We start from the raw sequence: 19,306 nt of genomic DNA on the forward strand, positions 1-19,306 counted from the left end.
GACAGCACCATAGCCTGAATGATCGTCTGACGGACCTGGGGGTTGAAGAATCCCAGAATGGGTCTCAGAGACCGTAAACGGCCGTAACACAGACCTGCTACTTTTTTGGCGTGGGAGTCAAGGTTTAGATGATTATCGACCATGATACCCAAGTTTTTTACTTCCTTCTTAGGGGTGGGTGCAGGCCCCAATGCAGATGGCCACCACTTGTCGTCCCATTTTAGGGTCTCCTTACCAACCAGTAGCACCTCGGTCTTAGATGAATTAAGCTGGAGACGATTTTCAGTCATCCAGTATGCAATGGCCGATAGATTTTCTTGGAATTTAATTTTGTCGGCATTGGTGTCACTGGAGAAGGAGAAGATGAACTGTGTGTCGTCCGCATAGGATGTTAATTTGATGTTATGGGCCCTAGCCAGAACGGCTAGGGGGCGGACGTACACATTAAATAACGTGGGGCTAAGTGCGGACCCCTGGGGGACGCCATGACCCAGTGGGAACCTTCCTGATTTATACGGTGGAGCATGCACCTGGAAGGAGCGGTCCTTCAAAAATGAGGCGAACCACTCTAGGGCTCCATCTCGGACCCCGATCTCCCACAGTCTTCTTAAGAGGATCTCATGGGAGACCGTGTCGAATGCTGCACTCAGGTCTAACAAAACCAACGCTGCAGTGCCACCTCGGTCTTGCACCTCCCTCAGTTGTTCCGTAACGGCAAGCAGGGCCGATTCGGTACTATGATTTGCTCGGAAGCCATTTTGAGAGTCATCTAAAATACCATTGGCTTCTAGATAGTTGATCAGAGTGGAGTTTACATGGGGTTCCGCTATCTTGGATAAGTAAGGTAGCAAGGATATTGGCCGGAAATTTTCCGGCTTGGAAGGATCTAGAGTAGGTTTTTTTAATAGAGGAATGACCTTAGCGTGCTTCCAGGATCTAGGTATTGTGGTAGATTCCAAGGTTTTATTGATCAAATTCCGACCTTCTGACAAGATCGGATCCTTATGAAGTCGCGCCATTTCGGGTTTTACAGGATCCTCAGGGGAACCGGATTTGATTTTAACAGTTAATCTATCCATCTGGTCTGCAGAAATCGGTGGGAGGGTGTCGAGAGAGTATGGAAGGTCTTGTGGTGACTCAGCTGTGGAAGAGTTGGGGCTTGCAGCGTTTGAGGGGAAGGATTTATAAATGCCCTCCACTTTATTTATAAAGAAGGTGGCAATCTCGTTACAGTGCGCATTGGACGTAATCATATTACTAGGTCCTTCAGGAAGTTTAGTCATTTCTTTAATCATGGAGAATATTGTTTTTGATTGATTTGTGCTTGACAGAATCATGTTGGTATAGTATCTGGCTTTAGCTATTTTTATTAGTTTGTGATATATTTTTGTAGCAGTCCTGAATGTAATTTTGGCTTGGGGATCATAAGATTTCCTCCAAGCACGTTCGAGCAGCTTACATTGCTTTTTTTGTTCAGCAAGTGTCTCTGAGTACCAGAGGTGAGATTGTCCGCGTTTAGATTTAGATAGTATTATGGGGATCTGCTGGTCTAATGATTTGTTAATCCATTCTCTGTATGTGGCGTCAGCTTCCTCCAAATTCTCTGACCAGATAGGGCATGTAGTTTTCAGGTTGTCTATAAATCGGCTGCCATCTAGTTTATGCCATGGGCGCCTTGGGATAGAAGGCGGGGGCTGTCTTTTAGAGTTATCAGCTACCTGAATGGTGAAATGAACCAAATAGTGGTCCGTCCAGCTAAGAGGGTAAGGTAGGAAGGCAGTAATGGCCAGCATATTAGAAAAGACTGGGTCCAATAGATGGCCGGCTGCATGGGAGGGCCCTTTGACAAGTTGTATAAGTTGGCATGCTTCTAAGTCATCTCGGAGACCTCTCACCGTGGGTATCTCACTGCTTTCAAAGTGAAGGTTTAAGTCTCCCAATAGGCTAAAATTAGCGGAATTCAGCGTCATGGTGGAGACAGTGGCCACCAAAGATTCACAAAAGGAACTTGAGGGACCAGGAGGGCGGTAGATCAGAAGCCCAGTTAGGGTGAAGGTGTCCAGGATCTTAATCTTAAAAAGAGAACTCTCACAATCCAAAATATTGGCCGGGGAAATTGAGCAAGAAAAGGAAGATTTAAAGATCACTGCTAGACCACCCCCTCTCTTTACAGGTCTATTCTGGATTTGTATTAGGTATCCTGGTGGAAGAGACAGAGTGGGAATCGCCAAGGTATCTTTGGTTAACCATGTTTCGGTGAGAAACAGTAAGTCAGGAGTCTGGTCAACTAAAAGATCATAAATGTCTTCATAGTGGCGGACCAGAGACCTGCAATTCAGACTAAACACCTTAAGGTGAGTTAACTTATCAGGGGGTAGGAAGGTCTCAGTGGTTGCAAAGCCACAGTGAGGACAATGCATCGTTGAGGAGCCAGGGTGAAAGAGATAGGGGGTGCAACCTGTCTGACTCCGATAGGAGAGAAGCCTCTCCCGTGTATATTTTAGCATAATTTAAGAGTAAAGTGCAGGGGGACTGGCAGCGTGCAGCGGACTTAGCGCGGACGGGCGCAGACGGGCTTGCCTTTGGCGCGCCTTTGGAGATCCCACACGTAGGCAGAGATATTAAATGCTGAGGAACTTAATGAGGATATCCAGTATTGATACGAGTAAATCTTCCTTGCAAGTACACTTTTACAATTACACTTCCTTACTAGCAAACTGCTGTTGTGTGTTCACAAATGTAACTTAATCTTTCCATTCAAACACATTTCTCCATTACGGAATGTGCTGCAGATTCACAATGTTGGAAACCTAGCATTGAAGTAAGTACCCCTTTCTAAAAAAAAATGTTAATTTGAAGCATAAGCATTGTGGGTGTAAGGCATTGATTTGACTATGGTCCTGATTTTCACAAATAGACATATGTATATTTTGTCATAAAATGTAAGTACTTTGTATTGGGAGATTTAAGTGCAAATAAGGAATGTATACCAGTAAGAATTAAAGGCATAGCATATGATAAATGATTTGACTCTGCCACCCTGTGTTCTAACTAGTGGGGAAGCTGAGAGCCAAACTAAACTCCATCTGAAATTGTCTGTCAGCATAAATGCTGCATAATTCATTATAAGATAAGTAATTAATTAATTAATTAATTTGAGTGATAGATGAAACCGCAGTTTAAATACTGGCCAACAGAAACGAGAAATTCTAAACAAAATCTATGCTTTCATTTAATTTTTATTAACCTTACCTCCCTCCCCTCTTTTAAGGAAACCTAGAGAGACCTGGAGGTCCAGAAGATTATTTTCTTTAATAGATCATGTATCAGGTGAGCTTGAACAGAGAACTTGTTCAGTTAAAAAGAAGAGTGCACTCCCAGTTGCAAAATTATAATTGTTTAGATTGTGTAATTTAGTTCAGTGGCATAGCAGAGAATAGTTCATCTTGTCTAGTGCAGGATCCTTAAGCAATTTATAAAACAATCTATATATAAAATAGATACTTGAACGAGTATTTCTTTTCTTAATTTGCGCAAGTTTAAAGGTCCATTACTCACGCAATGGTAAAGCCTCCATTGAATCATGGTGTCCTTCCCTCATCAATGGTAATAAATAGCATATTACACCCTGCATATCTGGATAAATGGTTTAAGCCATGGTCTTTTTATCTTATGTATTTGTCTTACATTTAAAAAAAAAAAATCAGGCTACTTTGAGTTAAATGTGTGCAGTAAGTTGAAATCACATCAATGAAAGCATCCTTATTATTCGAAAAGTTGTTCTGCTCCGTAAATTCATTGTAACATGCAAACAATACTTTCTCATTTCAATGTCATTTTACTGTGGTAATAAAAAAATGGACATTTGCACTTTAGTTTTAAATGTATGAATAATACAGTTGACTGTACATGGCATGTATTATTACATTTATATTCCCTGCCATGGCATAACTTATTTACTTGTCAGTATGTATTGTGCTAGTTATTAACATTTGTGAGGGTTAGAAGGGCCTGAGACTTTAGAGGCGAAGTCTCAAGTGGGTTATGTTGCCCTTCCCTCCATAGGACACTTCGCTATCCACTGCAGCAAAATCATTGAATGAATTGTCCAAACTGACCATGAAAATAGAACTCCTAGTTGTGCTTTGATGGTTAGTTTTACATCTATTATTACTTGGCTTTACCAAAATGTGTAAGTCTTTGAAGAGAATATATCCTCAAATTTCCAGGGTTAATACATTTGAAAATAAATGGATCCAAATGGACATGGGGATATTTTTGTGTTACCCAATATGGAATCCACTTGGGATTCGCAGGTCCAGGCGATCTGATTTGCTACTAGCAATTGACCTTTATTTTTTTTTTGCGATAGCCATTGAAGGATGTCAAGCACTGAAGCCTGTTTTTCGGGATTAAAGTGAGAAGGGTTATAAACTGGAAGTGGAAGCATCCGCTGATCTGATTGAGGATAGTGGATTGTCTCGGAGTTTAAAATGCTGCCGCACAAATGTAAAGAAAAAATGAAGCATTTCTTCGATACCTGAATCCAATTTCAGGTTTGCAGTTTTTTTCCCTGAAAATCCTGAAAAGAAAGTTCAAACAAAAAACACAGTGCAGCTAGCATAGCATAGCAAAGACCTGGTGCAGTGAGTACTGAGAAGTGGAGGCCAGCTCAGAGCACGAATCCAGCGAACATTTCAAAAGAAAAGGAGATAAGACTGCATGTTAAAAAAAATAAATAAGAAAAACTGACATAAGCAGCAATGTCAGTGATTTCAGTACTGATGTAAGTGATGTTATCAATGTCTTTTGTGTTGTCCCATGCAGCACAAGGAGATGGTGCGAGTTATGGTTTGTGCCAAAAACCATAACTGGAGAAATTCTATGGTTTTGCACATTTGAGCCAGCACCATAACTTAGCTCTATCTGTGTTTTTGCAGTGAATTTTATTTTATTTATGACACACTTAATTTCTGATCACTGCTGTGCAAGTCTCTTGGTTGTGTGCAGTAGCGCTTGGAACAGGACCTCAACCATAGCCCCAACCCACCGTAGGCAGCCAATCCCCAATGTTCACTGCCTTTAGCCATGCACAGCAGGGATTGGTCAATGAAAGGAATGGATCAAAACAGTAACTTTTTGAAGTCCATATACTATCAACGTGGTTTAGCATGGTCACTGGTTTGCACCGTTCTGGTCCTAGGCAATATGCCCAACCACACAAATTGGATACTGTTTTTATGAGCAGTGTGTGAACGCTAAGGGTAGCAATTTTGTGGATCACAGCAGATTCTCAGTTTCCCAAATTAAAATGTGACAAATCTGTGATTCAAGCCACTAGTTGATATCTGCAGAGTATTTGGGTTAAAAAAATCTTTTTATTTATTAAATAGTTTTTATTGGCATTTCTAATTATAGGACACTCGCACAACAGCTGTCATCAAAAACCAAAAAGAGGGGAAGGGAAAGTATAGGGGGTGGAGGGGTCGAAGGGGCGTGATAGGAATTAGGGGCAGGTGCTAAGGGAATAGTGCCACATGTGCACGATCTGAGGCATCATACAATAACAATTGTGTACAGGTCAAGACCGCTCAACATTCCAGGCACAGCTTCAGGACTATTGATAGGGTAATCTAGTACATTAAGGGGCTATTAACTAGTGGAATATGTGAACTGCTTTGATTGTCACTCCTCTGTTCTGCCAGAGGAACGGGCACAGTGCCAGCAAGGCATGGTATTTATAATGTTTGGTCGGATGCAAGTCAGAGTCCTATTGACAGCGCCAAGATGTAAATGCCTCCCATATTTCTTTGGGACAGGAACAACTGGCATGAGTTCCCAAAAGGTAGGTAGTTTCTTGGCAAAATGTGACATCATAATGTCATGTCTTGATAGTGGGAGCGGGTTGCCTGCCCCAGTGTATGGCCACTCTGCGCTTTGCCAGTAGAGCAACATGACAATAAGACGGCGGCTTGTATTAGGGCTATCTTCAACATAACCCAGTAGGCCCACGTGGGGAGATTGGAGTGCTTCCGGACCAGGTATTATTCTTATGTGCTCATACACCTCCCCCAAAAAAGCAGCAACCTCCGGGCGTTGATGGGCAAGGTGGAGAAAGGAGACCTGGGGGGGGGGCCTGCAGCGAAACAACAATGGTCAGTAGCTAATCCCATTTGAAACAGTTGTATAGGGTTGCGATAAATGTTTTACAAGAATTTGAAATGGATTAATCTCAATCTGTAGTTGGGTGAGGAGTTTTAGCTGTCCACAGCAAAAAGACCATTGTGAGTCTGTGATGGCTGGGTTGGTGTCAGCCCTCCACAACAGCTCCTGAGCTTTAGGAGTGGCAATGGGTGCGGAGCTCTGCACATTATTGTAGAGTTGCGTTATTAGCTTACGAGGAGTAGTGACAATGTGTTTTCTGTGCCAGAAGAGCTAGAGGAGGGGCTGGAAAGGTGTCATGAAGTATGCGGCTCGTAGCTAATAGTCCAGCAGCGTGGGAGATGGGGAACCTGTGGTCTGTAATGATGGGAGGAATTGCTCATACGTGTATAGATCTGAGAATATTGTAATTTATGTGCTCGCACAGTGGCTCTTTTATCTAGTAGTGGTTGTATCTGGGGGTTATAGGCCAGTAGGATAGAAGGGGCATATTGGTGTCAGCTTCGCTCTTGTCTTCAAATACTCCCACACCCATCTAACACGTTCTACAGTATTGACTCTTTACTGGAGTTTTTATAAGATTGATATAGCGCCGTAGTCCGTGGCCATCAGGCAGCACAGTCTGTTTCAGCAGCCACATGAGGCTTGAACGGAATAGGGTATATCCAGAAGTGTAGGAATTGAGCCTGGGCACAATAAGCATACAGTCTCAAATCCAGTGTACCCATACTGCCTTGTGCAAGTGGAAGAGTTACAAGTTCCTAAGAATCCCTTGCCTGTTTCCCGGCCAATATTAGTGTGATCATGTAGGACTTGTAAGTGCTTAAAGAATTGAACAGTGAGCGGAAGTGGAATGTTGACAAAGAGATTTGGGTAGGATAATTTCAGTTATCGCAATTCGGCCATCTAGGGATAGAGGTAATTTAGACCATGTAGCAATCCTCTCCTCCAACCAAGTCATAGCTCGGCCATAGTTCGCCTTCCACAACTCATCCATGTCACGACTGAGACAAATACACAGATATCTAACTGGACTGTCTGCCCATTGTAGATAGTATTCCATTTGAAATTGTCGTGTGTGATCTGTAGGGGGCGTTAGTATGTATTTGGCCCAGTTAATATGTACGCCAGAGTTACCGCCAAAGCAAATCACTTCTTGCATCAGAGGAGCCAAATTTTCCTCTGGATTATTGACGTACCGTGTGATGTCATCCTCGTACATTGAAATTACCAGCCCTCTGGTGGTGAAACTGATTCCCCCTATCTGCGTGATGTTGTCGAAGTCATGGTGCCAACAGCTCAATCTCAATAGCAAATGGATAGGTCTGATAGAGGGCATCCTTGGTGCGTACCCAAGTAATTCAAATGGGATCAGAGATTAGTATGAAGGGTGTAAAGCAGCTCTATTTTTTGGGTGAAAGTGGCTGAGGCCGGGTTAACAGGGGAAAGAGGTACGCCCATTCCAAAGAGTCAAACCTCTTAGTGGCGTCCAGTAGAGCAGCTACTGCAGAAATTTGGGGGTTAAAATGGTGCATCACTGAAAAGATCGTGCGTAAGTTATGGGTCATTGACCGGCCCATAATAAAGGCAGAGTGGTCGGGTCACTCTATCATGGGTAAAGGAGGTTGGAGTCTGTTGGCTAGCACCTTGGCATACATTTTGTTTACATTAATTAATAAGGGGTCTGTATGAGTCGCATAGGTTGGCAGATTTCCCTGTTTGAGAAATTTAATTATAATAGCTTCCCGTAATGAAGAGGGCAAGAGCGCCTGTAGACAGTCTTCGAACATGGCGAGTAGATGTGGGGCTAATAAGGAGGCGTACTCCTTATGGAGTGAAGTGGTGAGCCTATCCAGGCCTGGTGCATTATTGCCAGGTTGGCTTCTTATAACTTGCTCTATTTCTTCAGTAGTGAGGGGTTCCTTGAGGTAAAGCCGATGTGTATGATCAAGCCAGAACAATTGTATGGTATTAAAATAATCAGTTAATTCAGCAGCATCCGGTGTCTGGTTGCAGAATATAAATGGGCATAGAAGGATTACATAACCTCCAACAGTTCTGTTGTGAAATGGACTGGATTGGACTCGGGGTCAAGTAGTTCAGTGATATAAGTGGATGTTTGTGGAGAATATAACAAATTGGCAGGTGTCTTATTCGGACGGTCCCCTTCCCCATACTGTTGAGCCAGAGTATTTTGATGCAGAAAGCAGGTTTTGCGAAGGGCCTCTTCCTGGAAATCCGATAGTTTGTCCCTAACTTTAGCTAAAGTATCTGAGTCTCTGGAGTGGAAATATTGTTCCTCCAGATTTCGAATCGCTTTCTTCAGCCCAGCTAGGGTTCCCTGGATGGCCTTCAAGACCCCTGCTTGTTTTACAATGCAGATACCCCTCATTACCACCCATAGCGTCGAAGGCGATGCCACAAAATCTGCATTGTCTAAAGTATTCTGTTGTTTATTTACCAATCTCCTCCCTGAATGCTGCATCTAGTAATGCTCCTGCAGGTAGGTGCTAAGGGGATGCCCGAGATGGAGACTGGGGAATCTGGATATTCAACAAGACTGGTGCCTGATCCGAGAGGGTACATGCTAAGTGAGATACCGAGGATGTCCTTATCTGGGCATCTCTGGACACCAGCGAGAAGTCCAGTTTAGACCAGGCAATGTGATAAACCGAAATGCAAGGTTCGAGGCATATGAGCTGCAGATCACACACTTAGGATAAGATCGCCATCTGGTGTTGGGCTCGGATGCTTGCAGGTTGTTGTTGTCTTCGTAAGAAGTCTTTTGGTCGCGAGATAGGTGACTCCTCCCTTGGACCACAGTGCGCATGGGCATCCACTCCATCCTCAGATTGTTTTTGTCCGCCATTGGGTTCGGATGAAACTTTTCCACTCCGGTAGAAAACTTCTAAACCAAGCTTTTTGAAGCGAAAAACCTTTATAATTTTCATTGATACACCTTTACTCGACATCGAATTCATCGGGCCGGTTCCGGACGTCGACGCGGGCGATTAAATCTATCCGCGCCGTGAGGCCTGCGGCTCATGGAAAGGACGCAGTTTAAAAAATGCCCCCAATGTTGAGCAAAATTCCCGCACAGTGACCATCACAAGGTCTGCAACCTGTGCCTGTCGCCGGAACACGACGAGTCCAGCTGTCCAGCCTGCGCCGCATTTCGATCCAAGAAGACCATTCGGGATCGGAGAGCTCGACGCCATATCATGGCACACAGACCAGCTCCGGAACCAGAGGACATCTTTGATGAGGGCCCCGATGTCCCGGAAGAAGATTCCGAGGAACTTCACATTATATCAGAGTCAGACGACTCCGACGACCCCATTACTCCGGGGCAACGCGTGAGTACCGATGCCCCTACCCCAACACCTCCAAAAAAGGCATTGGTCAAGACTTCGCCAGCTGGCCCCAGTCGCGACCTAAAACAACCTTCAGAAGCCCCGCCTTCGGGCTCGGCTTCGAAGAAATACAAGCTTTCAGGTGGCTCGGGCCCGAGCAAACCACATATTATTGTACCCCAAGCACCTTCGGCACCGAAGACACAAGACCTCTCGGCACCGAAGACGGCTCCGGCACCTTTGGCACCGAAACCATCGAGGCCCATAGACAAACCGGCACCGAAAGCTCCCAAGCCTAAAGACTCCATTTCGGCACCGAAACCTTCATCGGCACCGAAACCTTCATCGGCACCGAAACCTTCATCGGCACCGAAACCTTCATCGGCACCGAAACCTTCATCGGCACCGAAACCTTCATCGGCACCGAAACAACCGGCTAAGGTCTATACTACATCTCCTAAAGACTCTACCGATCACCCAAAACATAGATCGGAACCGAAAAAATCGGCACCAAAGTCTGTTCCTGAAGACCAATAACTTTCCAACCAGATCCAACGCAAAAAAGGATCTATGTTAATCCAAAAACTGGACATGTCACTGCTGTGCCATGTAAGAAAAGGAAGCTACACACATCTTCTCCAGCTCCTGTAAAGAAGGACTCAGCCACTTCACCCATTCCTCCTTCCTCTCCTGTACGACCTCTTACTCCACCCCCCCCTGCCTATACCACCATTACCTCCACCATCTCCTTCACATACACCACCTCCACAGGATGATGATGATGACCTAGGGGGAGGTGGTGATCCGGATGATCTTGATGATCCTTTCACAAATCCGGATATTGTACCATTGGACGACTGGGCTTACCCTCAGCCTGATGTACCTGATCCTACTACATACCCTTCCAAACCCTCACCTCCAGATGACCACCTGGGGTTTGGACAACTAGTACACAGAGCAGCACTTTACCATGGTGTCACCATGCACTCAGATGCACCCGAGGAAGACTTCCTTTTAGACACTTTTGAGCAGTCTCAGAAATCAGTTCAAATTTGACCTATGATTAAAGGAGTAATAAAACACGCCACAGAAGTTTTTAAGGACCCCGTACGGGCCAGGCTACTTAACCCTCGAATTGAGAAAAATATAGACCTGCCCCAGAAAATCCTTCTTACATTAAAGAACAGCTCCCTCTGGATTCTTTGGTGGTTTCCAACGCAAGGAAGCGGGCTAACTCCCAAACAGGAGATACACCGCCCCCAGACAAATAATCCAAACTATTAGAAGCCTCGGGCAAAAGAGTAGCAGCACAAGCAGCTAACCATTGGCGTATTGCCAACACACAAGCCCTATTGGCACGCTATGATAGGGCTCACTATGATCAGTTAGAAGATCTCATACAACACCTACCAGACCAATACAAGACCCAGGCAAATGACCTTCTACAAGGGGGAAAGCTCATCTCAAATGCCTCAATTAAATGTGCACTTGACGCCGCAGACACTGCCTCTAGAGCAATCAATACAAGCGTACTTCTTAGACGCCATGCATGGCTACGTATTTCAGGCTTTAAGCCAGAAGTACAAAGTACCATACTTAGCCAACCATTTAACCAAGAACAACTGTTTGGACCAGCAGTAGATACTGCACTTGAAAAAATGAAGAAAGACACCGAGACTATTAAGTCCATGGGAGCATTGCAGTCTCCACAACCACGTGGCTCCTTTCGACGCTCCTTCTATAGAGGAGCATCCAAAAATATTGGAGCAGACACCTCCTCCACGTTCAAAACCTCTACACAAACATCCCCCCCATAGACGATATTTTAGAGGAGGATATAGGGGAAACAACACCAAGGGACGAGGTCGAGGCAATACCAACACTCGTACCTCCCCCGCCACTAAACAGTGACTTGCCTCCACTCCCCCAGACCATTCCACTCCAGTCGGGGGAAGACTCAAACAGTTCCTACCTGTCTGGAATTCCATTACAACAGACAAGTGGGTAAGACAAATTATCCAGTATGGTTACTGCCTGGAACTCACAAATACCCCCCACATATACCACCCAAACAGCGTTCCATGTCGCCAGACCATCTTACACTCCAGCAAGAGGTTCTCTCCTTGCTTCAAAAACATGGCAATAGAGCCAGTTCCCTTCCAACATCAGGGCACAGGGGTATACTCTCTATACTTCCTAATCCCCAAGAAGGACGAGACATTAAGACCCATACTCTACCTCAGACTCCTAAATCGGTACATACACTCAGATCATTTTCATATGATCACTCTTCAACAAGTGCTTCCACTATTACAGAAAGGCGATTTCCTTGCCACACTAGATCTCAAGGATGCCTATTTTCACATTCCCATGCATCCTGCTCACAGGAAATATCTAAGATTCCTGGTAGACGGGCAACACTATCAGTTTACTGTCCTCCCGTTCGGAGTGACAACTGCGCCCAGAGTATTCACCAAATGCCTAGCGGTAGTAGCAGCGCATCTCAGGAGACAACAAATTCATGTCTTCCCATATCTCGACGATTGGCTCATAAAAGCCAATTCATTCAACAAATGTGTTCTACACACTCACCAAACTATTCAACTTTTACACAACTTGGGATTCACCATCAACTATCCCAAATCTCAACTACAACCCTCCCACATACATCAATATCTGGGAGCCACCATAAATACCTCCAAGGCCATAGCTTATCCCAGCCCAGCCAGGATAGCCAATATACAAGCTCTCATCTTAAAATTTCAATCCCAACACTCTCTCCCAGCAAGTGTGTTCATGCAACTCATAGGCATGATGGCGTCATGCATCTTGATTGTGCCTTATGCACGACTTCAAATGCGTCCCTTGCAAGAATGTCTAGCACGTCAGTGGAACCAGGCTCACGGACAACTTACGGATCTGGTGTTAGTGGACAGTCGCTCACATCGCTCACTAAAATGGTGGAACACCATAAACCTGTCCAAAGGGCAGCCGTTCTTAGAGCCTCTTCCACAGATAGTGCTGACAACCGACGCATCTCTCACAGAGTGGGGAGCCCATCTCCTAGGACACACCACTCAGGGCAAATGGACCACTCAACAAAAAGTGCTCCATATCAATTACCTGGAACTACTGGTAGTGTTCCTAGCATTGAAATAATTCCAATTACATCTAAAGAAGAAAACTGACCTCATCCGGATGGACAACATGACAGCCATGTATTACATACAGAAACAAGGAGGCACACATTCTCTCCAACTGTCCCAGCTCGCACAGAACATTTGGAGATGGGCAATTCCCCAGAACATCTACCTGCTAGCAGAACACCTTCCAGGAGTTCACAATCAGATTGCCGATTTGTTGAGTCGACAAACCCAACAGATCCACAAATGGGAATTACACCCACAAGTCCTACTCCCATTCTTCCAAAAATGGGGCCAACCAGACATAGACCTGTTCGCCACACACAACCGCAAAATGGCCAACCTTCTCCGCTAGGTTTCCCCACCCACAGTCGAAGGGCAATGCGATATGGATGAACTGGTCAGGCAGATTTGCGTACGCTTTTCCGCCTCTCCCACTTATTCCATTTGTGTTACGCAAGCTCAGGCAACATTCTCTCAAGCTGATACTAGTAGCTCCCACATGGGCACGTCAATCCTGGTTCACAACACTACTGGAACTCTCTCTAGTTCCACACCAAAGACTGCGCCACTCCCCGTCCTTATTAACCCAGAACCATGGAGAAATCAGACACCCCGATCCACATCAACTGAACCTAGCCATCTGGCTCCTGAAGTCCTAGAGTTCGGTTACCTCAACCTACCACCAGACTGCATGAATATTATAAAGGAGGCCAGACGGCCTACTACTAGAGCCTGCTACGCTGCAAAATGGAAAATAATTGCCATTTACTGCACTAACAATGATATACGCCCACTGGATGCATCCATCCAGAGCATCATTTGCTACTTACTACACTTGAAAAGATGTAATTTAGCGTACTCATCCATACGTCTCCACCTAGCAGCATTAGCAGCCTACTTACAAAATCGACAACACTTGTCACTATTTAAAGTGTCTGCGATCAAAGCCTTAATTGGAAGGTCTTAAAAGGATTATTCCTCCCAGATTACCACCCTCTCCAGTGTGGAATCTAAATATTGTTCTCACTAGGCTCATGGGTCCCCCATTTGAACCTCTGCATAAATGCGAACTACACTTCCTTACATGGAAAGTGGCTTTCCTTATTGCTATCACATCCCTTCGAAGGGTAAGTGAAATCCAGGCTTTAACCATACAAGAACCATTCCTACAACTACATCATAACAAAGTGGTTCTTAGAACAAATCCAAAATTCCTGCCAAAAGTCATTTCTCCATTCCATCGTAACCAATCAGTCGAGCTACCAGTGTTCTTCCCAAATCCGGACTCGGTAGCTGAAAGAGCTCTTCATACCTTAGATGTTAAAAGAGCCCTGCTGTATTACATTGACAGAACCAAATCTTTCCGCAAAACCAAACAATTGTTTGTCGCTTTCGCTCCACCACATAAAGGCAACCCCATTTCCAAATCAGGGATAGCCAGGTGGATAGTTAAATGTATCCAAATATGTTACCAAAAAGCTAAACGCACTCTAACAGTTCCCCCTAGAGCGCACTCCACACGCAAAATAGGGGCTTCCATGGCATTCTTAGGAAACATTCCCTTAGAAGATATTTGTAAGGCAGCCACATGGTCTACAACACACACCTTAACTAAACATTACTGTGTTGATGTGCAAGCCAAACAACAAGCTTCTGTGGGTCAGGCTGTCCTTAAAACTTTATTCCAAGCTGCTGCAACCGATACAGGTGACCACCGCTAGGGGAGACACTGCTGTATAGTCTATCCTAAGTGTGTGATCTGCAGCTCATATGCCTCGAACGGAATATGCTACTTACCAGTATGCATCTGTTCTTGGCATGTAGAGCTGCAGAGCCACACACCTCCCCGGGACCTGTATCTGTTCCAGCATTGTCTTACTTAGACATTACACATGGACATCCTTTCTTTAGTCTTACACACCATCATTTCCCATCATGGCGAAAAACAATCTGAGGATGGAGTGGATGCCCATGCGCACTGTGGTCCAAGGGAGGAGTCACCTATCTCGTGACCAAAAGACTTCTTCCGAAGACGACAACAACCTGCAAGCATCCGAGTCCAACACCAGATGGCGATCTTATCCTAAGTGTGTGGCTCTGCAGCTCTACATGCCAAGAACAGATGCATACTGGTAAGTAGCATATTCCTTCCCTGCCGAGCTTGAAGGTGTCTGTCTCCAAGTATCTACTAGGTAATTGTCTTGAGTGATCGTGTTTAATGTTGTCGAGGCGTGTGGGTGCAGACGTTTAAAGGCGTCAAAACTGTCCATGTGATCATCCATTAGTATTAAAAGCACCACTCCCTATGATGCCACGGGTGCCGAGATTGGTGAGCTTCACCCAGATCCCAGTAAAGAAATCGGGGTCATCTCTATTTGGTCCATATACTGCAGCCAACATCACCGGCCTACCATGCAGAGAGCCCACTAATATAACATACCCGCCTTCAGGGTCAACAAGTGAATGGGACATCTGCCATGGGAGACCTCTGCACAACAGCACAGCGATGCCCCTGGCATAATTTGAGTAGTTTAAGTAGTAGATCTCCTCCACCCCCCACCCACCCCCGACCAGCGAGCCCAGATGCTATTGAGCCACGCAGATGTGTCTCCTGCAGAAAGCATATATCTATCTTGTGCCTGTCAAGATAGGCATGAACAAGATGCATCTTTCTATAATTATTGAGCCCATGGATATTCCATGTAATGCAGGATATCGTGGACATACTATATGCAAGGAATTGACATAATGTTGACCTGTGAGTGACAAGTGACATGAAGCCTATAATGGGCAATTGGAAACTGTAGTACTGCGACAGCGCGACACGGACAAAGGGAGGAAAGAGGACACGGGGGAAAAATAAATCCAACCATACATCTCTGGAACAACCCAGTTTACACCAACCGCCCAAACAGGTTGAGACCTGCAGCGTCTTATCCCCTCCCCTCCCCCCAACCCCACCACCCCCACCCCCAAAAAAAGCTTAAGGGGGGCGTGGCCGGGCAAGATAGCCGAACGGACGTAGAACGTTTCGGATTCCGGTCCGCGCACTATTCCTGAACTGTGTAATGCGGCTAATCAACGTTCTGCCAGTTGAAAAGCACATCGCCGAAGAGCAGAACATGCAGGCCACAAACTGAGTGCTTCAAATTTCCCCACTCGCATTCCTACGGACAGAAACGAAGCCTCGTGGCGGAGCTCATCAAAATGGCGCCCGCTGCCCTGAGTGAGTCAGTACAAGCCTCAGCACGGTGAAGTATACGACAGGCAGTGGGGGAGAAGATAACGCTACTTGCCGGGGCTGGAGAGGACGACAGTTGCCGCCACGAGCACTGAGGACCCCCGGGAGAGGAGAAGCAAAGCCAGAAATATCGCTAAAAAGGACCCTACAGCATTGCGGGGCCACGCGGGCCGCTTCAGGGGTGTGAGGGACAGGGGAGGAGATCTGGGCACAGCACCATATCGGCCGACCGAGTTTGGACGCCGAGGGCCTGTCACCGGTGGAGGTGAGACCAAAACCCACCACGTTGAGCACTTCCACGCGCCTCGCCTGACCTTAAGATGGCGGTCAGGCTGTGACTACAAGCGATGGTACACTATCCCCCCTCCCCCCACCCGACTTAAGGCCCACGGTGACACAGACTTGGCGGAAACACACCTGTGATCCGCGTGGCCTGAATGCAGCAGCGGCGCTGCCCCACGGTCGGGCCCCTAGCGCAAACACACAGAGGTAACCGGGCAGCATCCTCATCCCGCAAAATGGCGCCCAGCGGGCTCTGTGGGGCAGCATTCTCATGGCAACGGCAAGGTAATTCATAGGCTATTCCAGCAGTGCTATCCCGGCCGCTGCACCCAGGGGAGGAAGCTGCAGCCTTCTGATCTGTCAAAGCACCTGTGGAGGAGACATCGTGCGCTGCAAATGCGCCACAGCTGAGCATCACAGGACCACGCTGCTCCCCTGGGATCATCGGGTGAGTGAATATTGTCTGGAGGTTAACCGGAGACCCCGGGGAGGGAGGTCGAAGCCGGCAATATATGAAGCCCCACTACTCCTTGACTGTACCCGGTGCGGAGCGACCCACTCGCTATGGCGGACTCTGAAACAGTGGACAGGCGGGACACCCAGACACTTCAACACTGACCCCCCTCCCCCCCCCTCCCCCCCCCAGCTACGGGCAGTCCGTTCCGTGACCAGGACAGACTGACGGCATAAAGATCAGGACACCGGGCCATTCACTACTACGCCCAGAGGACACCTCGCGGGCACACCTCTGCTAACCGAGACACATCCTACGGGGTCCGCGAGTACTTAAGGTGGTGAGGTTCGAATGATAAGCGACCTGTAATTTTAGGTGAGCTGCAGCCCCATGCACGCACCTCGTAGCCAGGAGCAAGGCAGATGCCAATAATCACCTCACAGTCAACCTACAAAGGATTCCGCACTCTGAACCAGCACGCCCTTCTTGCAACATCATCAGGGGTCCTCCTGGACCTGCCCTTATGGCGCTAAAGAAGACCACGAGCAAGGCATCAAACAGGGTCTCAATTTTTTTGCACCAGCTGATAAGCGCCCATCGCCGGGTCCCAGCGAGGGGGCAGACAACATGGCCCTAACGAAAGAGGACCTCCTTTGTATGTATAGAGACTCTGGAACTCCGAAAAGATCTTAGTCAAGACATAAAAGCCTTAATGGAACAACTGCGGTCCGACCTTACAGAACGACTGTACTCCTTATAATAAGACGTGTATTCAGTGGGCACAAGAGTGTTAGACCTCGAGGCGCGAACCCAAGAACACGACCAACGTACCACCGAACTGAGAGAAGATGTCCAGACCCTCCAGGACCAGTTCCAGCAGACGCAACTTAAAGCGGAGGATCTCAAGAATAGGGCTCGGAGGGAAAACCTACGGATACGGGGCCTGGAGGGACTTTTCGCGGAGATCCTGAGCCCCCAAACTCTCAAAATAGAACTAGATCATGTCCACCGAGTGGGCGGGCTGGCAACAGGCGAAAAGAAACATCCGAGAGACGTGCTGGCCAAGTTCCACTCCTACAATGTCAAAGAAGCGGTGCTCCTAGCAGCTCGAAGAAAGGGGCCATCTCCTTTCAGGATCATTCATGCTCCATCTACCAAGACCTAGCGCCGACCACCCTGGCTAGGAGGCAACTGTTCAGGCCCATCACCTCGAAGTCGGGAGATGACAAAATAAGGTACAGATGGACTTACCCATTTGGGTTGAGCTTCGAGTTTAATAACAAATAGCGCCACATCTCTGAATTGAAAGATGGGTTGGAACTCCTGGGCCTCTCCTCAGAGGAGCCGGGCCCTGCCCGCACCAAAGCGCAGGAGACCATGCAGGGTGGCCCTCGGTGACTCCCTGGTCCATAGGCTCACGCAGGAACTGTAAATGACTCGAGAAAGCACCTTCTCAATCTTGCCCTCGAATGCGCTACGAAGCCAAGTAGACAATCTTATTCATCATTGAAACAAGGCAGCAGATGTCCACCTGCGGACCGGTGAAAGCGGCGATAATCGCAATTCCTACCGCTCATCGCGGGGGCATCTACCCCGCAGCACTGGGCGCTTGCCGAGACGCCTATGGGCCACCACTCTGAACTGGTTATTGCTCCTGGTGGTCTGCCGCTGATCCGACATGCTGGTCCACCAACGACTTGAGGAACTTTACTCCCAGGCGAGTCAGGATGCATTATTAATACCGAAGCCTGGGTGACTGCTCGGCTGTGGTTCCCTTCTACTACGGCCTGAGTCTCCCTCCCGATTGCTCCAGAGATCTAGAGTATACTTGTCTGCCCGGGCCTTGAGTCCACGTCGGACGCACGTGGGCCAGCGAACAGTTCAGAGGAACGGTCCAACTAGCAGAGGCGAAGACAACACGCGGTCTGCCTGGTTTGGAGCAGCAATGCCTCAGCCACTCCCCAGTGGTATTTTCCGGCCTCCCTCACGTGAGACAAAGTGCTCAAAGAGAATCATTCGCTGAATTTTTTAACCTAAATAACCCCGAGGACACGTCGGAGTATACCAACTGGGACACGTTTACAAAAACACACATAAACCCCACTAGGGAAACTCTTCGCAAACTAACTGCCCTGCGGGGCAAGCTTAGAGCCGTTTATAACAATAGAGTGGAACATACTCTTCTTAGGCTCCGCCACCTATCCTATTCCCAGGGTAATAAGATTGGCAAACACCTAGCCAGACAGCTGAAGGAAAAATGGGAATATATAGGAGGTATACAAGGGGAAAACGGGGAGCTCACACATAAGGATGAGGAAAAAGCTAACAGCTTTGGCTCCTGTTATAAGACTCTTTACACTGAGGATTAGCGAGACAAGAATGCTCAACACAACTATCTCCAGACACTACACTTCCCACATGTCTCTCCAGACTGGAACAACACACTCACTGCACCCATAACTCCTGAAGAGATTAGCGCTGCTATAAAAGCTCTCAAACCCCACAAGGCCCCAGGCCCAGACGGGTACACTGCCCAGTTCTACAACACCTTTGCCCCAAATCTCATACCACACATCACACGGCTGTTCAATAAAATGGCAGGGGAGGGGGAGGCCACCAGATCAATGGCCGAAACTGTGATCTCAGTTGTACCTAAGCAGGGAAAAGA

General features: G+C 47.0%; 1 protein-coding gene across 1 annotated transcript in view; it reads left to right on the top strand.

Annotated features, from left to right (window-relative positions):
* LOC146797775 (protein Smaug homolog 2-like) overlaps positions 1-19,306 on the top strand; it is an 898,446-nt gene that overhangs the window by 689,501 nt on the left and 189,639 nt on the right. Inside the window, exon 11 of the mRNA XM_085627650.1 lies at positions 3,272-3,330. Within this exon, the coding sequence (XP_085483776.1) occupies positions 3,272-3,315 (44 nt within the window). The 3' untranslated portion in view covers positions 3,316-3,330. The remainder of the gene's footprint in view (positions 1-3,271; positions 3,331-19,306) is intronic.

Source organism: Triturus cristatus, chromosome 9 (assembly GCF_964204655.1).
Source record: "Triturus cristatus chromosome 9, aTriCri1.1, whole genome shotgun sequence".
Taxonomy (NCBI): Eukaryota; Metazoa; Chordata; class Amphibia; order Caudata; family Salamandridae; genus Triturus; species Triturus cristatus.